At 47.1% G+C, this 17,821-nt stretch overlaps 1 protein-coding gene across 5 annotated transcripts in view; it reads left to right on the top strand.

The window, feature by feature from the left end:
* The window catches only part of KLHL29 (kelch like family member 29), a 571,650-nt gene extending 556,181 nt beyond the window's left edge, over nucleotides 1–15,469 (top strand). For all 5 annotated transcript variants that reach the window (XM_074947522.1, XM_074947521.1, XM_074947520.1 and 2 more), the window contains one exon: nucleotides 13,106–15,469. In XM_074947522.1, the coding sequence (XP_074803623.1) occupies nucleotides 13,106–13,289 (184 nt within the window). In that variant the 3' untranslated portion in view covers nucleotides 13,290–15,469. The remainder of the gene's footprint in view (nucleotides 1–13,105) is intronic.
* Nucleotides 15,470–17,821: the final 2,352 nt, after the last annotated feature.

Raw genomic sequence — 17,821 nt, 5'->3', positions numbered from 1 at the left:
ATGGCTAAAATAGATCCTGTCCCCCCAGGCCAGCCGCCAGCTGTCTTCAGTGGCCGGATCCATATGGGTCTCCTGCAGGAAAACCACAGAGTACCCCCCTCCCAAAAGAAGGAGAACACCTGGCACCTGCGGAGAGCCATCCTACAGCCCTGGGTGTTCAACGTTGCGATGGTGAGAGGTGCCATGAGGAGGGCTGAGTGGGATCCTCGCCGGCAGGGACGCTCACGGCTCCCAACGGGCCGCGCAACAATCCATGACCTACCCTGTAGGTGAGTAAGGAGTCACGGAAGAGGTGGACCCGCTGGTAGGCCGCAGTGGCCTGCTTCCCCCCAGTCCTTTTACCCTCCCCCATGAGGGCCCTCGCGGCCCGGAGGATTTCATGGAAGTCCCCCCATCTCTGGAGAGCGAGCTGTACCTTGTTACGGGAGCCACGGACGTCCTCAAGGAACTCCTGCAGCTCCTCTCGCAGCGTATGGGGGGGGGCCTGGGTCACTAGCCCCCGGCTTTCCTCCGGGGGGACCACTGACACAGCCCTGTAGCCCACCGAGACGGGCAGGCAAGGGGCAGACCCCCCACATGGCGCCCGATGGGCTGGCACCACGTGGCCCCCCTCAGATCCCGGCTCAATTGGGGGTGGCGGAGGAAAGATAGCAGCCCCTGGTGAGTCGGGACAGGGAAATACAGAGGTCGCTCCCTGGGGGCTACCCTCTGGGAGTGAGGAGATGACGGCCCCAGGGGCGGCAATGGTATCACGGGAGGTGGAGGGGACAGGGACAGGGTTGGCATCAGGGGCAGGGCAGGGATCCAGAGTAAGAGCAGGGCAGGGGTCGGGAGCAGAGTCAGGGAGAGGGCAAAGGCAGGATCCTGGGCCCCGGTAGCCAGGCCGCTGGGAGATGGCCCCTCTCGGTCAAGCTCAGGAATCTGGGGGGTGAGAAGGGGACCCTCCGTGATGCCGGGCTTTGGCTCCATGGCCGGCGTAGTAGCCACGGCATTGTCAGTGGAGTCCCCGCCCGGGAAGGAGGTCGGTTGCCCCACGCCCACAAGGGACAGCCCGTGGGGCTCGGGTCCCAGCCGCATGGCACCGGCGGTTGCCTCAGTGGGCTCAGCAGCCAACAGCAGGGTGCCACCCGCAGCTGGACAGATGGAGGAGCCCAGGGAACCCTTGGAGCAGAAGCAGCAGTGAGGGGGAGGGAGCATGGAGAAGTGGGGGCTGGCGTGAGATCACCCAGATTGAGGCCCGCTGGCAGAGGGTCATCCTCCCCATGGGTGACCGGGGTCAGACCCAGGGCCTCGATCTCCTCGTAGATGGAAGGGAGCTCTCCTTCCACCACCCCAGAGTTCTCCCTGCCAGTGCCCGAAGCGACACTCGCCTCAGGGCTCAGAGGGGCTCCAGATGGTAACGGGGCAGGAGAGGCTCCATCGGGGGCCAATGGAGGGGTAGTACTGCCCTCCCGTGCTGCCACGTCTTCCCCAGCCGGTACCGGTGGCTGGAACGCACCCGCGGGCAAGGCAGAGGGCTCGGCATCGGTGCCTCCCTTTCTGGTCTTACGGGGGGCTTCCGCATCGGAGGAAAGAAGCTGAGCTCGAGCCTTCCGCTTTCCCCACTTCCCCTGGACTAAGGCCCAGCCCTCCATGGCATCATCCGGGGGCCGGATAACAGGAGTCGGGTCGGGGGGCAGGGGCGATGGCTCAGGGACTGTAGGAGGCAGCAGTGGGGCGGCATGAGGGATGGAAGATTCCCCCTGGGGCGGGCCCTCTCCCACGCTAGGCGGTATCCCTGCCGCACCCTCCACTAGGTGCCCCGCCGGATTGCAGGCAGCAGAGGTGGGGCTCTCCCGCTCGTCTGGGCGTGCTGCGGGGAAGTACCCTTGGGCCCGAGCGGGAGCACTGGTGGACTGAATAAGAGGAGGGGCAGCACCGGGCAGCCAGGGGCACCTGCGATGATGGGGCCGGCGCCCTGCTGGGGCTCGGGGGTCCCGGATGCCTCTCCTTGCCGGGCCAAGGGGCAGTCCCTCCGGACGTGCCCCATCGCCCGGCAGAGGTAGCACCGGGCCTCCCCCATGGAATAATGCACCCGGTAATGGGCCCCCTGGTAGGGGACCAAGAATGACCCCTCAAGCGCCTCTCTGCCACGCGCCGCTGGCAGCAGTTGCAGCTGCACTTGCCGGCGGAACGAGAGGACGTGATGGAGGGCGGGGTCTTTGCAGCCCAGTGAGAGAGGCTCACGACAGAAATGGGCTTCCCCAGGGTCGAAAGGGCGGGTAATATGGCAGCATTGGGAAGGAAGGGAGGGACGGAGGTCAGGACCAGGCGGATGCCCACGTCCTCTAGCGGCTCCAGGGGGACAAACACCCCCCCCCACCGCACTGCCAGGCCCTTCTCCACCACCTTCTGGGTGGCGGCCTCCGATGCTAAGACGACGACGACCTTGCCATACATTTTGGAGGCCGTCACAATGGCTGTGGGCCCCACCACCCTCGTCAATGCCCGCACGTAGGTCTCCATGTGAGGCGAGGCGGGCACCAGGAGGCAACGGACGCCATGCTTCCTGGTCATGGTGGGAAAGGGGTCCCGGCCGCTATAAATGGTAGTGGAGGCGGTGGCCGGGAGAGATGACATAGCGGCAGGCACGGGGGCTGCCTCCACCTGGGCGTATGCCCTGTGGGCTGGGGGGAGGGGCACCCGCAGAGCTAGTGGAGGGAGCAGCAGATAGGGACGCCGCGGCCTGTGGCGGGGCCACGGCAGTGGGGGCAGTCCCTGCCCCAGAGGAGGGCCTGGTCTTTTTAGCGGTGCCCTTGCCCTTCTTCTTACCCTGGCCCTTCCCGCCGGCTGGGGGGGCTCCCCCAGAATCTGAGGGGGCGAGGGACGTGGCAGCAGCAGAGGTCACCCTGGTGCCTGCCGCTGCCGGCGCCCCGGCGGGGGCGGTGGCAGGTGGTTTGGCAGTGGCAGTTGAGATAGAGGCTTGGGGGGGTGATGGAGGGGCAGGCAGGGGACGGGCCGCTGGGGCTGCTGGAGGGGCCCCGCCCGCCGTGTCCCCCGCCATAATGAGTGGGGAGGGAGGGGAAAAATACCAGAGAGAGGAGAGAAAAGGGGAGGCAGGTCAACCCCTCCTTCCCGCTAGGCTGCAGGCAGGGAGGAGGGCACCAAAAGGGGTGGGTTGGACAGGGGGGCTAACAAGGGCTTGTGGGGGACAGTCACCAACTCAGAATAGGAATCCGGCTCCTCTAGCTGCACTAGGGGAGGGGGTCATAACAACGTTGTGGGGGTGAAATGAGATGGGGCAACTCAAACAGGGGAAGGGCACAAGTGCATGCGGCATGGGCGCACTGAATAAGGGGCTAATCAGGGCAGGGGGACTGCTTGCGGTGCGGGGGGAACCAGGCTAGAGGTAGGACAGGGAACCAAGGGGCAAGCGTCAAAGGCCGGGACGGGGCGAACAAAAAAAAGCTGCAGAGGGAAAAGGGCAGGGCAGGCAAACAAACTGAAGCTAGCGAGGTTCCGGGGTAAAAGCGGGGGCAAAAGGCTGCAAGGGGCAAAATGGGGCAGGTAGCAAGGGACAAAGCTGGGGGCTTGCTGAAGGGGGGGGGTCAGTCCGGGGGGGAGGGGCGCGCACATAGAATCATAGAATCATAGAATATCAGGGTTGGAAGGGACCCCAGAAGGTCATCTAGTCCAACCCCCTGCTCGAAGCAGGACCAATTCCCAGTTAAATCATCCCAGCCAGGGCTTTGTCAAGCCTGACCTTAAAAACCTCTAAGGAAGGAGATTCTACCACCTCCCTAGGTAACGCATTCCAGTGTTTCACCACCCTCTTAGTGAAAAAGTTTTTCCTAATATCCAATCTAAACCTCCCCCATTGCAACTTGAGACCATTACTCCTCGCTCTGTCATCTGCTACCATTGAGAACAGTCTAGAGCCATCCTCTTTGGAACCCCCTTTCAGGTAGTTGAAAGCAGCTATCAAATCCCCCCTCATTCTTCTCTTCTGCAGACTAAACAATCCCAGCTCCCTCAGCCTCTCTTCATAAGTCATGTGCTCTAGACCCCTAATCATTTTTGTTGCCCTTTGCTGGACTCTCTCCAATTTATCCACATCCTTCTTGTAGTGTGGGGCCCAAAACTGGACACAGTACTCCAGATGAGGCCTCACCAGTGTCGAATAGAGGGGAACGATCACATCCCTCGATCTGCTCGCTATGCCCCTACTTATACATCCCAAAATGCCATTGGCCTTCTTGGCAACAAGGGCACACTGTTGACTCATATCCAGCTTCTCGTCCACTGTCACCCCTAGGTCCTTTTCCGCAGAACTGCTGCCTAGCCATTCGGTCCCTAGTCTGTAGCGGTGCATTGGATTCTTCCATCCTAAGTGCAGGACCCTGCACTTATCCTTATTGAACCTCATCAGATTTCTTTTGGCCCAATCCTCCAATTTGTCTAGGTCCTTCTGTATCCTATCCCTCCCCTCCAGCGTATCTACCACTCCTCCCAGTTTAGTATCATCTGCAAATTTGCTGAGAGTGCAATCCACACCATCCTCCAGATCATTTATGAAGATATTGAACAAAACCGGCCCCAGGACCGACCCCTGGGGCACTCCACTTGACACCGGCTGCCAACTAGACATGGAGCCATTTATCACTACCCGTTGAGCCCGACAATCTAGCCAGCTTTCTACCCACCTTATAGTGCATTCATCTAGCCCATACTTCCTTAACTTGCTGACAAGAATACTGTGGGAGACCGTGTCAAAAGCTTTGCTAAAGTCAAGAAACAATACATCCACTGCTTTCCCTTCATCCACAGAACCAGTAATCTCATCATAAAAGGCGATTAGATTAGTCAGGCATGACCTTCCCTTGGTGAATCCATGCTGACTGTTCCTGATCACTTTCCTCTCATGTAAGTGCTTCAGGATTGATTCTTTGAGGACCTGCTCCATGATTTTTCCAGGGACTGAGGTGAGGCTGACTGGCCTGTAGTTCCCAGGATCCTCCTTCTTCCCTTTTTTAAAGATTGGCACTACATTAGCCTTTTTCCAGTCATCCGGGACTTCCCCCGTTCGCCACGAGTTTTCAAAGATAATGGCCAAGGGCTCTGCAATCACAGCCGCCAATTCCTTCAGCACTCTCGGATGTAACTCGTCCGGCCCCATGGACTTGTGCACGTCCAGCTTTTCTAAATAGTCCCTAACCATCTCTATCTCCACAGAGGGCTGGCCATCTCTTCCCCATTCTGTGATGCCCAGCGCAGCAGTCTGGGAGCTGACCTTGTTAGTGAAAACAGAGGCAAAAAAAGCATTGAGTACATTAGCTTTTTCCACATCCTCTGTCACTAGGTTGCCTCCCTCATTCAGTAAGGGGCCCACACTTTCCTTGGCTTTCTTCTTGTTGCCAACATACCTGAAGAAACCCTTTGAAGCGCCCACATGCGCTTGCAAAGAGTCAGTGCAGGCTCAGCAGACTGTATCCCTGGCCCTAGAGAGAGAAGGGCTACATGGAGGGTTGCAGTGAGCCTCTGAAGCTAGCATAAACCGCCTGAAAGCGCGGGACCCACGGGGACAAGGTCGGAGCTCTGCCACACCATATGTTAATGATCCTCTCTCAATCAGGTTCACACAAAACCTGGTTTGTTGGGAAAAGTTTGTGCACCTCATTTTTATATTTTAAGCAGACCGTTCTTATCACTTTCATAACTAGCTAGTGTGATTGTGTATAACATGGGAGGAGTGACTTGTGAAAAAATGTAAAGGTCAATTTTAATTTTTTTTTTAATGAAAATTTAAAATTGTTCAGGTCCCCAAATCATGAGCAAAAGGCATATCAATTTCAGTATGCCTTTGGGACAAAACCTAATCCCATTGTAGACAATGGGACTTTTGGTATTGACCTAAGGCAAGATTATAATGGCACAAAGGGCAGTTATGTACCAAACTTGCTTTGAAAGTCAATGGGAGTTAGACACATAAGTGGCCTTTGTGCCTATTGAAAATCTCCTACTGTATGTTTAGGGTGAACTGAATCTTTAGAATTTCCCAAACAGCATGAAAATATGTGTTTAGCCACATGATCATGGTCACATTTTCAGCCTATATTTGTAGTGCTGGATATTTGGAGGCCCCCTAACCACACGCTCTGCTGCAGTCACAGATGACAGCAGCAGACATGGGCTGGGAGCTGTGATTATTGCTCTTTGCACTGTCCTGATGGCCACCTCCCTCCACACTGCCAAAGAGTGGGAGGGAAAAAAACCACCCCGCTCCATATTGCTCAGAAGTCCTCCCTTTCCAGTTCACCCTTCAAGGGTTTATTTTTCTCCAAGCAAAAAGAATACAGAATGTGTTTCTATGTATGATTAAAAATTCCATATTCCTGCTTACTTAGAATTCAGGCTGCATGCAAATAGAGCTGTTACAGAGATTCTCCACAGGGTAATAGCAGCAGCAGGGTGAGGCCAGCAGTGATTCCAGAGAAGCTAATTTAGTACCAGCAATTCCCAACAGGCACAGAAAAGCAGTTTCGGCCTCCAACTCTTAGCCAGTAAGGTTTGTTATATGGCTCTGCCGAATAGGAACTCTTAATAAAACTTAGATTCAGGCTGAACAGCACAACACAAACATGGTGGGGTTGGGTTTTTTTTTCCCCCACATTTTAAATAAATTCTGGTTCTTGGTCAGTGAAGCATAACTTCACTGCTCAACTAGTGGGCCTGCTACCTTGTGGCACTGGCCCAGGCTATTCATTTCCTGTTACAAATTTAGGATCAACTTCAGACACTGAAATGGGTTAGAGCACAGCTTGTTTGGAGAGAAACTCACAGGTGGCTGTGTTTATGGAGTACGATTTCTTAATAGTTGCCTACTTCTCAAGTCCACAAATTTAAAAGCTGGCCTTTCAGCATACAGGGTCAGTTTTTCTACAGCTGGGAGAAAACTGGTAGAGAGGGAAAGCCCAGGTCTTTTAGCAGATCTGGAAGGAAATGTGCGATTGGGACTTAGGACAGTGGACAGCTGATTAAAATCACAGCAACAGACTAATGTAACCCTTCTGCCCATCAGAGTTGGCAGCAAGAAGGGCTGGGTTCAGTGTCTAGGGGTTCCATTCTAATAACACAATGCAAAACCGGCTCAAACCCCCACGCAGTGACCTGGGACAAATATATACCACCCCTGCTGGGCGCCTCTAGGAGGCAATACTTCCCCTCTCGCAAGCACAGAGTCTGAGTGTAGCAAAAAGCCTTTTAATAACAGAGAGAAACAATGCGGCATTATGTTGGGGAAACACCACCAACAGGATTCATAACACAACCCATGAGCAAAAACCCATCCCAAGCAAATTGGGCCGTGTCCTTTCCCTTTGGTTCTTGAGTCCAGCAACCCAAAATCATCCAAAAGTCCAAGGACCCCAAAGTCTCTGTCCCTGGTCAGAGTTTATCTGCAGAGTTTTACCTCCCAACCTGGGTGGAGATGGCGGGGGCGGATTTCAGGGGCACCTTACATGGTCCAAAGCTGATTGCCCCACCTCTCCATGGGACTCTGCTCTGCCATATATCGTCAGACTCCCCCACTACTTAACACAACACTCAGTGATTTCAATTCTTACTAAGTTCAGCTCTTTTGTGATTTCAGCTTGTAGTAGGGGAGCCTCAGTGCTGGTGCATCATTAGCCCAAAGTGAATTCAGCTCAACAGCCTGTAACTAGACTCCTCATAGAATCAAAATTAGCTCTAATATTTTACAGTGGAGAGAGAACATACAATTAGCATGTAAGGCCCTTACCAGAGGACCCATGCCACCCAGTATTAATACCTGACCATAGCCTCTCACCATTCAGTGGGTTTTGGAACCCATGACCCTTGCCTAGCGAGTGCTGCTTAGTTGATGGTGAGTCCCTCCATCATAACAAAAGGCCAAGTACAGTTCCACTGTCCTTGATTCACATCATCAGGATAATAGTTTATTCCTGCCCCAATAACAGAGAAACTGGGGCTCCTACAGCAGCCAAAGTGACCATCTAGGCAGGGTGGGTGTGTCTATGCAAATGAGCTCAGCCCCTGAAGTTCTTTTCCACAACCCACCATGACTCACCACCAGATGTCAGGGTAGAGCTCATCCTGACTCTGCTTACACTAATAAGAATGATCCTTCATTTATATAGCAATCTATGTCCTGAACGATCTCACTGCACATTAAAGCATAACTGATATACAAATAATGCACAGAGACTGCTTTGGCTACTACTAAAATGCAGGCACTTCTGGGTTAGAGTGTGGCAGCTGTTCAGCAGCACACAGCAACACTACACAACAGTTTAGGAACACTATCCAACTGAAAACACTGGAGAAATATAGTTAGGTAGAATATAATTAGGATGTGGCCAGGGCACCAGCACTAATAATGCGACTACAAAAAGTGTTAGCCTAACCCTGTAGGCGCCCAGGTTTCCACTGGTAGAGTCCCCTCCGTGCCCCCAGTTTTTGCTGGTGGGCATGCATAAACATGCCTCAGGCCTCACACTGTCAAGCAGCTTGACACCTAGCTTGCGCCGAGCTTGTGTATGGAACCTCATCCAGGCAGAGGAGGAGTTGGTGGTGCTGCCTATCCTTATACCCAGTGATTTGGGCAATCATCTGGGTTGGTGAAAGGACCTGGGTTCACATCCCTGCTCCAAATCAGGCAAAGCAGGGATTTGAACTTAGGTTACCCACATCCCAGATGAGTGCTCTAACCACCAGACTGTTGGGCATGGGGGACAACCACCACCATCTCCTCCTTTTCTTGTGCAGGTGTACTGTGCACACCTACAAAATCAGGCCCCTTAGGCAAGCGAAGCAGGGAAACAACAGCAGGGCTTAAGTGTGAGTTAGGCTCTGAGCAGCGCAGTGATTCCAGGTCTTACAGTGGCTTTGCACATGCCCCCTGGCAGAAACTTAGGCAGCACCACCACCATGTTTTCCTTGAGAAAGGGCTGACCCAGCTTAGTTGCCTGACTCCAGGAGAGTGGTTGGGGCTGTGAATCCCAAGCAGAGATAGGTGTCGCAATGCAGCCCAGACTAAGGGTTTGGCTACACTTGAAATGCTACAGAAGCACAGCTGCTGGGCCGCTGTAATGTTTTCATTTAGATACTCACTACATTGATGGGAGGGGTTTCTCCCATTGGCCTAGTTAATCCACCTCCCCAAGAGGCAGTAGCTAGGTCAACAGAAGAATTCTTCCACTGACCTAGCACTGTCTACATTGGGAGTTAGCTCAGCTTAACAACATCGCTCAGGGTGTGTTGATTTTTCACGCCCCTGAGCAACGTAGCTGGGTCATCGTAACTTTTGAGTGTCGACCTGGCCTTAGGGGCCTGCCTCATACCGTCTGAGAAGTGGGTTTTAAGCGCGCACACAAGGGGTGTAGCTGTATACAACAGGTTGCCCCTCTGATTGGCATTTCCTACCAGCTAGCTTAAGTGTCTCACCACTCAGTTTGTGGGCTTTTCTTTAGCCTGTTCTTAAGCACCCAACTTTCCACAGGCATTTATAGGGAGCTTGGACATGTGGATTCTACTGGGCCTAAAGTTAGGCTTTGCAACACTGAGCCTAAATCTCCTTGGTGGAGCTAACCCTTAGATGCTTTTGGAAATTTGATGTCTAAGCTATAGGTATTTTCCCCAGATGTATGTACTTACATGTTTTCAGTTGGATCCCCTTTTATTGCCTATTCATACTGCTAACCTTTCAAGGTCCCCGTGTTCCTATTATTTTGTCTGTCCTCGCTGCTGGTGGTAACACCTCCCAGTAATTTGCAACTTTAATTTAATGGGCTGCTTACATAGTCTTCCAGATCATTAATGATGATGTTAAATAAAACCAGACCAAAACATCTCCCTCTGCACCAAATATTGCTTCTTACAATTACCACTTATTTATGATTCTTCCACCACTTTTTTTTAACCCATGTGGCAGTGCTCCTAGCCAAACCACTTTGAATTAATTTGTCAAGTAAGATGTTGTAAGATTACCCTAGCAAGGGCTTTAATGGAAGAATACAGACACAGCCACTGTGTCTCGTGCCAAACCCTGAAACCTCTGTCTTGAGCTGTGCAAAGGGACACAGAAGGACTAGCAGCCCAGTACATATATGGCCAATTCCCACTCTTTTTTTTTTTTTTTTGCAAAAACACGCTGAAACTACTGTGTTCACATTCCTTCTGTACCCTATGGCAACAGAGTGACCCTGTGCCAGATCATATTGGTAAACTGGTATGCGAGACTGTATTGTGAATAGGGACGTGTTATTTACTCTTTCACATAACAAAGGAACTAGTGGTCACCTGATGAAATTAATAGACAGCAGGTTTAAAACAAACAGAAGCAAGTATTTCTTCACACAACACAGAGTCAGCCTGTGGAACTTGTTGCCATGGGATTCTGTGAAGGCTAAAAGTATAAATGGGTTTAAGAAATAATTAAATAAATTCATGGAGGCTAGGTCCATCAATGACTAGTAGACAAAAATGGTCAGAGATGCAACACAAGACTCCAGCTTTCCCTGAACTCCAAGGATCACAGACTGGCCACTGGACTAGGTGGCCAATTGGTCTGAGCCAGTGTGTCCATTTTTATGTTCATATTGTACCCTTTTGAGCCTTTAGAACATAATCTTTTCTGGGGCAGAGATGACATCTCAGTTTGGCACATGTCACCGTTGTACTGTGTCCACGTGGCTTTATCCCACATGTAGCCAGCTGTGTGTGTCTTGTATCTTGTGTTCTTTAGAAAGTCCATGCTGTTTAGTTCGCATAATGCCACCGTCCTATGTACTTATACATAACGGGCTGTCATGCTATTAATAGCAATTATTTATTAGTAGCAGTATTACAGTAGTACTCAGTGCCCCATCAAGTTTGGGACCCCATTGTGGTAGGCTCTGTGCAAGCACACATTAAACAAGCTTCCCTACCCTGCAGCACTTACAATTCAAGACACTGATCCTTCAAACACTTGTGCACTTCAGTGGCATTATTCCTTACATAAAGTTACACCTGTGTGTAAGGATTAGACTCGAAAGACAAGATGTAATGAGTCAGCGTAACTAACAAATGGAGGGAGGGGATGGGAGAGTTAGGAATATATGACTAAATAAAGTCTGGTTGGAGGTTCCTGGTTTCAGTCTTGCTCTCTCTTTTTTATTTTATTTATTTATTCATTTAGACAGGCTAGGTGGATGAGGTTATATCTTTTATTGGCCCAGCTTCTCTTGGTGAGAGACAAGTTTCCAAGCATATGCAGAGCTCTACTTCAGGTCTGGGACAGGTAGTGGCAACAGCTAAATACAAGCATGGAATAGATAAGGCATTAATACATGTTGCAAGAGACCATTCAAGATGAAGGGGGCAGTTAATACCGCTACAGTTATAGGACAAAAGAAGGTTAGTAGGCTACAAATCGTTATAAAAAGCTACAGATACAGTATCTCCAACCATGATTTTTTATGTCAAGTGGAGTTATGAATTTAAGTTCCCAAGCTTGTGTTCTGAAGGTGTTGTGTAGATTTCTGTTGAGGAGGAGGAGCGAGAGGTCAGATATGGAGTGATCATTTTGAGAAAGTGTTTTGGTGTTATCTTTTTTCTGTAGGAGTTCTGTTGAGGGCAAATTGTAAAGCTACACAGAATAGATATTAGTAATCTCACAATGAGTCTTTGCTTTTTTTGAATATTGGTACAACACTTTATTCAAATCCTCTGGTACTTCCCCATTTCTATGTGACTTTTCAAAAATAATTACCAGTGGTTCAGTAAATTCATTAGCAAATTCCCTTAAGACTCTGGGCTGTATAATCAGCCAGCCTTGCTGATTTGTATATATAAGCTGATCAAATGTTTCAAGTAAACCCAATTTACCTGCATTCAGATTAACAGTTATTTTGAAAAGGTCTTCATTATTTCCTACTTACTTGTGTATGTAACTCATACTAGTCTTGTTTAAATCCTTCCCTCTTCACTGTTTTCAGTACAGATTTGTTTTTATCCTCAGAGCCTGATTCCTCCTGAAGACATTGACCACTTCTTGTTCTTTACATTCTTCTTTTTTCAGAGGCATTTTGGTTGGTTAATTTTTCATGCTGGTGTCTTTTAGGATTCACCATTCACCCCATCCTTCAATTTCAACTCTTCCTCCTTATGCTGCAGCCCGCTCTGTATGTTTATTGCTTCAAAATGAGCTCTATGAAATCTGTGAATGTACTACTTAGTGTTAAGTTCGGCGAGCCCAGTCATCGGCACAGAGCCTCTTCATTAACCCTCCTTTGTTCAGTTTGCTTTATTTGCAATATATTTAAAATTTGCAAAGTTTTAAAATGTGCTAATCTTTTTATAAACTAGGGCACCCAGCTCCGCACCCCCAGATACTGTTCGGTATCCATAGCCATTGATTGGCTTTGTATGCATGCTGTAATGCCTTCTGCCAGACAGCACTCACACCAGCAGCCACATATAGGCAGTAAGATGTGTTTCTGAGTCAGAGAGAGGAAAATGGGGGTGGAGAGAGTTTGGCTCAGGGGAAAATGTAGTCATGACCCCAGCCTCCACAGTGAAAGAAAGACAACTGACCATTGAAGGGGTTGAATCGAGAGGGTTTTCATTGAGCTTGTAGTCTTGGGGGGTAGCTGTTTCTTCCTTTACAGCTTTGGCAAAGACCGGTGGTGTAAAAATCCCATTTTGTATGCACAGGACTGGGAGCCAGAAACTTCTGAATAGCAGCTACATTTGTTTATACACTTCTATGTGGTGAATAGGTGTGTATCCAGGCCTGGTACATTGCAACAGTGGCTGTGCTGTTGATACCCCCTATAGGCTTGAGAGAGTCATGTCTTCCACAGTTTCCCTGTTGTATGTTTAAAGTGGGGAAAGCTTACCTGGGGGATGGTGGGGCAGCGCAGGTAGGGGAAGGTTATTAAGATTAATGGAAGGGGCGTTCAGCTTTCTAAAGATGCAAGTGTTTCTTACTATTTTAACAGTTATCCAGTTAGGCTTGTGTTGCAAAAGGGCACTAAAAACTACAAGAAATTTGAACTGTTTTACAAGATATTAAGCAAAACTTTTCTTTTCTTTTTGTGTATAGTGCTGTGGTTCTTGATGGAAAAATTTATGCCACCGGTGGAATTGTTAGCAGCGAAGGACCTGCGCTGGGGAATATGGAAGCTTATGACCCTAAGACAAACACATGGACACTTCTCCCCAATATGCCATGCCCTGTGTTTCGACATGGCTGTGTAGTTATTAAAAAGTACATTCAGAGTGGTTGATGCTACCAAGGAGTTGGATGGAGAACTAGTTTTGCCTGCCAAAAGCAGGCAAGAAATAAAAAAAAGCTATTACAACAAAAATAAATAAAATTAGAAGAACAAAAACACAAAAGGAACGAACATATTGCTCTAAAGTTTTGAATATTCTCTACATTGAATGTAGAAAATCATCTTCACCTTTTGGTGAACAAGGAGCAGAGAGCTCCGTGCTATGTAAGATAGTGTAACTTAATAATACAAGTGTGTCACTAGATGTTGTAGTGGCACTTGTTACGGATGTAGGCTTTTGGTCAACCCAGGTGCAATAGAATTTCACATATTTTTTAACTGGGGGAAGAGAAAAATCTGCATTTTACTCCTAGAGAGCAAGCTTGATTCTTAAAGTGACTGTGCAGAAGATTTGTTTTACTATTACACATTAGGCATCAGACTATTTGAAAGAAGGTCAAAGTGTCCTTATCACTTTGATTCCCACATTTGTTTTTAACAAATACATGCTTTTCAATACCAATGACTGAGATATATCTTGTGTGACAGCTGGCGTAGGTCGATGTCAGTCTTCCATCAGATCAAATAAATACTGCAGTTCTCTAGAGCAACACCAAAAAAGGAGAGAGAGAGAGAACTGATTGTAACAGCACTCTATGTGGAAAAAGGTTTCTTGGGTTGTATGGACTTCTGCCCCCTACATGGCAGCATTTGTGTGTTAGGAGTGGAGAGTGGTTTCTATCTTGTTTTCTACTGTATGAGCAAAACTTGACAGTGCTTGCAACCTCCAATGCAAATTTTTTTTTTAGATTCCAGAGGCATTTTCTTGATTAAACTAACCTCTTTAAAATGTTCTGATTGGAATCATGTTAATAAAAACAAACAATATGATGTGGGACTTCCACGATTTCAGTAAGTTATTTAAGAAGATGCCTCGTGTTATGATTTATATACTCATTTTTGGATCATAATCAGGATTCCTTATGTTGGGATATATGCCACTATCTTTGTTTTTAAATTACATCTAAGAGGACATCTTAAAAAAAGAAACAAAATCTTATCTCCCAATTAAAAGATATGGAAGTCTTAAATGCAAACTTCTCTCATTAAGAAGCATCAGAATGTTTCAGAATAAAAACATTCACATGTTTTAAACACGCAAGTTTAAATCCCATAATAGAAAATGCATTAGGTGAAGCCCAGTATAAGAGAGACAGAATGATTACTGTGTAGAGTTGTAAGTACATGCACAGCACAGGGGTTATATTTTTATATATATATAAAAACATTGTCTATCCAGAGAAGCATTGTGATGTGAAAATTCTTTATAAATTTGTAAATGGAATGATCAAATGGGAGATGAGCAGAGAGATATAATGGGGGAAAACAGATTCTTACAGTTAACAAATGGAAAATAACCCTGAGCAGATGATTTGTGTGACTTCTTTCCAAACAGAGCAGCAGAAAGAGAAAGAATTGCTACGTTTGCCTTCACAGTTTTAGATTCTAAATCCCATGGTGGTAATTCTGTGGAGAGATTCCTTTACAGAATGTGTGTATGAGACACACTACGGTCAATATCTAGTTGAATTTCATACCAAATATGTTAGCCTTTTTGTATCAGGGGAGGTCTGGTTACAACTTTGGGGAAAACAATGCAGATGGTTAGCCAATCACCTTAAAGTTATTTTATTAATAATTGTTTATAAAAGAACAAAATAGGATGAAATTTGTATCTTGCAGTATTTAAAAATAATGTGCTCAGTCAGGCTATAGGGTGACTCGCGTCTCTCTCATTTTGATAGTGAAGTTCCAACCTTTGTTATGCAGTTGTTTTGATTATTTATTCTTTAGAGAAAAAAATAAGCACAACAAAATTATATACATAATATGTCATTTAAAGTATTTATGTCAAACAGGGTACAAGTGTGAACCTAAAGATTGGAGCACAAGTTTCTAACTGCCTGGGGCAGGACTAATTTTAGTGTTGGTGTGTGTCTACCTCCAAAGGAGGTGCTAGCAGTCAACAAGACCTAACACATTCAACATTTCCAATTTAGCTTATTTCTTCATTTCTCACACTGGAGCAAAACTGGCTATTTCTGTGACTAATATAAAACAACCAGGGTTCTCTGTAATGGCATTGTATATAGTTTATGTTTACTGTTAAGTTGTTATATTATAATAAATATATTTATAGATCTAGATTCATCATCCAGATTGGATTAATTTTGTTAAGAGTGAACACAAGGCAATGCCACATTAATGTTGACATTAATTTTCCTTGCAATCATGGAGGAAAATGCTTTTGTTCCAGCTGGATCTCTCTCTGGTCCAATTTTTCTTGCTAATATTTAACTGACTACTAACTTCCAACATACCTGCATCCTAGGGTTTTTTTTTTTTTTTTTTTTAAAAGAGCTTATAAATAACTCTCTGTTTATCTAGACAGCCTCCCTTTCCCCCACTCCATTTTTCCAAACTTCTATTAAGTAAAGAACCAGAGGGCTCGTTTTCTATCAAGGTTTATATAATTATCTTGAAGCTTTATCTTAAAACCTTACTAAACTGCTTTATTTAAGTGAGCCTGGAGTTGTGCTACTTGGTCTTGTAATTTCTAAGAGATGAAAGCCACTTTTGCCCTGTGGTCAAGTTCCTTCATATCTCGGAGTGGGAGTTCAGCAATCCACAAAAGGACACTTGTCTCCAAGAGCACTGAAGTGTAACAGTTTAAGGTTCCTCTGATGTTTCACTGGATGTCATCTGTTAGCTGTAAAACACTGGGTTGGGAACTAATGAGGAGACAAATATAACTAGTCCCAACTACCTCTCCAGTGGGAGAGGCAGTACATTGCAGTGGAACCTTTCAGACCTATAGTAGGAACAAACATCTGTTCTATACATTTACAGAAATAATTAAACTATTGAGTTTGTCTCAGCTTCATTCAGACTGCGACTTTGCAAGTATTTACAAGCTTGACTGCAGTTTTTAAACATTTTTGTTTGGTCTTAGTGGATCAGGTTGAACAGCGCATGAAGATTATTAAAAGCCTTGCACTTTGGTATTATACAGCCATGACCCAGACCACACAGGATGAGTTGCCAACCTGTTCATCAACACTGAAAAGACGGTCTTACTCAGCACTGGTCAATAGTGCTTGGTAGGATGAGCAAGACACAGGCTATTCGCTTTACTTTCATATGAAAATTATTTTAGTTGTCCTCTCGGAAGTTGGCTGAGAGTCTGTGCTAAATGAATCATGTGCACAGATCTGCTAAGAGGTTTTGTCCTTAAAAGCTTTTAGAAATTCCATGGACAGGCTGGCTCAGTGGACTGGTAATGATACCAACCCTTTCACCTCTTGTTTACTAGTATGACTCTAGATCAGCTCACTGGGGACTGAAAGTTACCATGTAAGGGATGGTTCACTGCCTCCAGTGAACACCACATACTCCCACAGTTCCCATGGTTGCTGTTTTCCTCTGATTGTTTCATTGAGTAGTAAACCTACCAAGCGAATAAAGTCTTAACTACAAGCAAGGAGACGCAATCTGGGAGACTCCTGAATCTCAAATCCTTCCTGAGTAGTCGCTAATGAAAGGGCAGCAGTTCCTTTGGAAAGGTGCTACATTACCCCTCCACCCTACATTCAAAAGGTGGTTTAATTTTCTAGTCACGGCGGATCAAACCCCAAATAGGATGTGTAGTCCTGTGCTGGGCAAGTCATACCAACCTCTGAAAAATACCAGTAGGGGGTATCTTTAATACTTTAACACTTGTATAGCCTGTCATGCATATAAAGTCTCATCGAATGGAATGAGCTCCTTAAACTAAACCCCTTAATGCTCCATTTTACCTTTCTAGAGTCCGGGAGCTTTAGAAGCAGGTACTGAACCCTCCTTTCAGCTGAAATGGAGATACCAAGGAGTACAGAAAATACAACACTAATTTTTGATCATCCTGGGGGTCCTGGTTAGAAAAAATGAAGAGCTAGAAAGAAAATTATCTTGAGAGAAGTAGGCAGAGATGTTGCTGCATGGTGGGTCTATCATCTCATTACACAAGGTATGGAGATACCAGGAAAGAAGTGTCATCTCTGGTTTGAAGAACTACTCTTTGTATGAGTCTGGATTAAACACTGGCCCAGTTTAGATTTCATGCAAGTGCGGGCTGTCACCTGGGCCAGAAGAGAATTGTGACTAGATTCCTCAGCCAAATTATCCTTAATGACAGAATTTAGTCTCTCTGCAAGTATCAAAGTCAGACATTGGCTCCAGCTGTTGGAGACAGAAAAACCAAAGGAAAAGTGGCCAGACAACAGTGGAAAATGAGCCTGTCTCAAGCTGCCCCTTGAAACAAGCTGTAAGTTGTCTTCTCTTGGATGACACATTCCATGTTTAGAGTTGACGTTAGCTTGGGGGAAAGGTTACTCCTGAGAGAAAGGTAACAAATTCCATTTTTCATCAGCCCACAAGTTCTATTTTAATTAAGTATAGCAGATTAATACACGGAATTACAAGTTTTGGCTCAACTAGTGCCTAGG

This window comes from Natator depressus, chromosome 3 (assembly GCF_965152275.1).
Source record: "Natator depressus isolate rNatDep1 chromosome 3, rNatDep2.hap1, whole genome shotgun sequence".
NCBI classification, from domain to species: Eukaryota; Metazoa; Chordata; order Testudines; family Cheloniidae; genus Natator; species Natator depressus.
The sequence above is the reverse complement of the archived record's forward strand: the minus strand, read 5'-3'. Positions and strand labels throughout refer to the sequence as shown.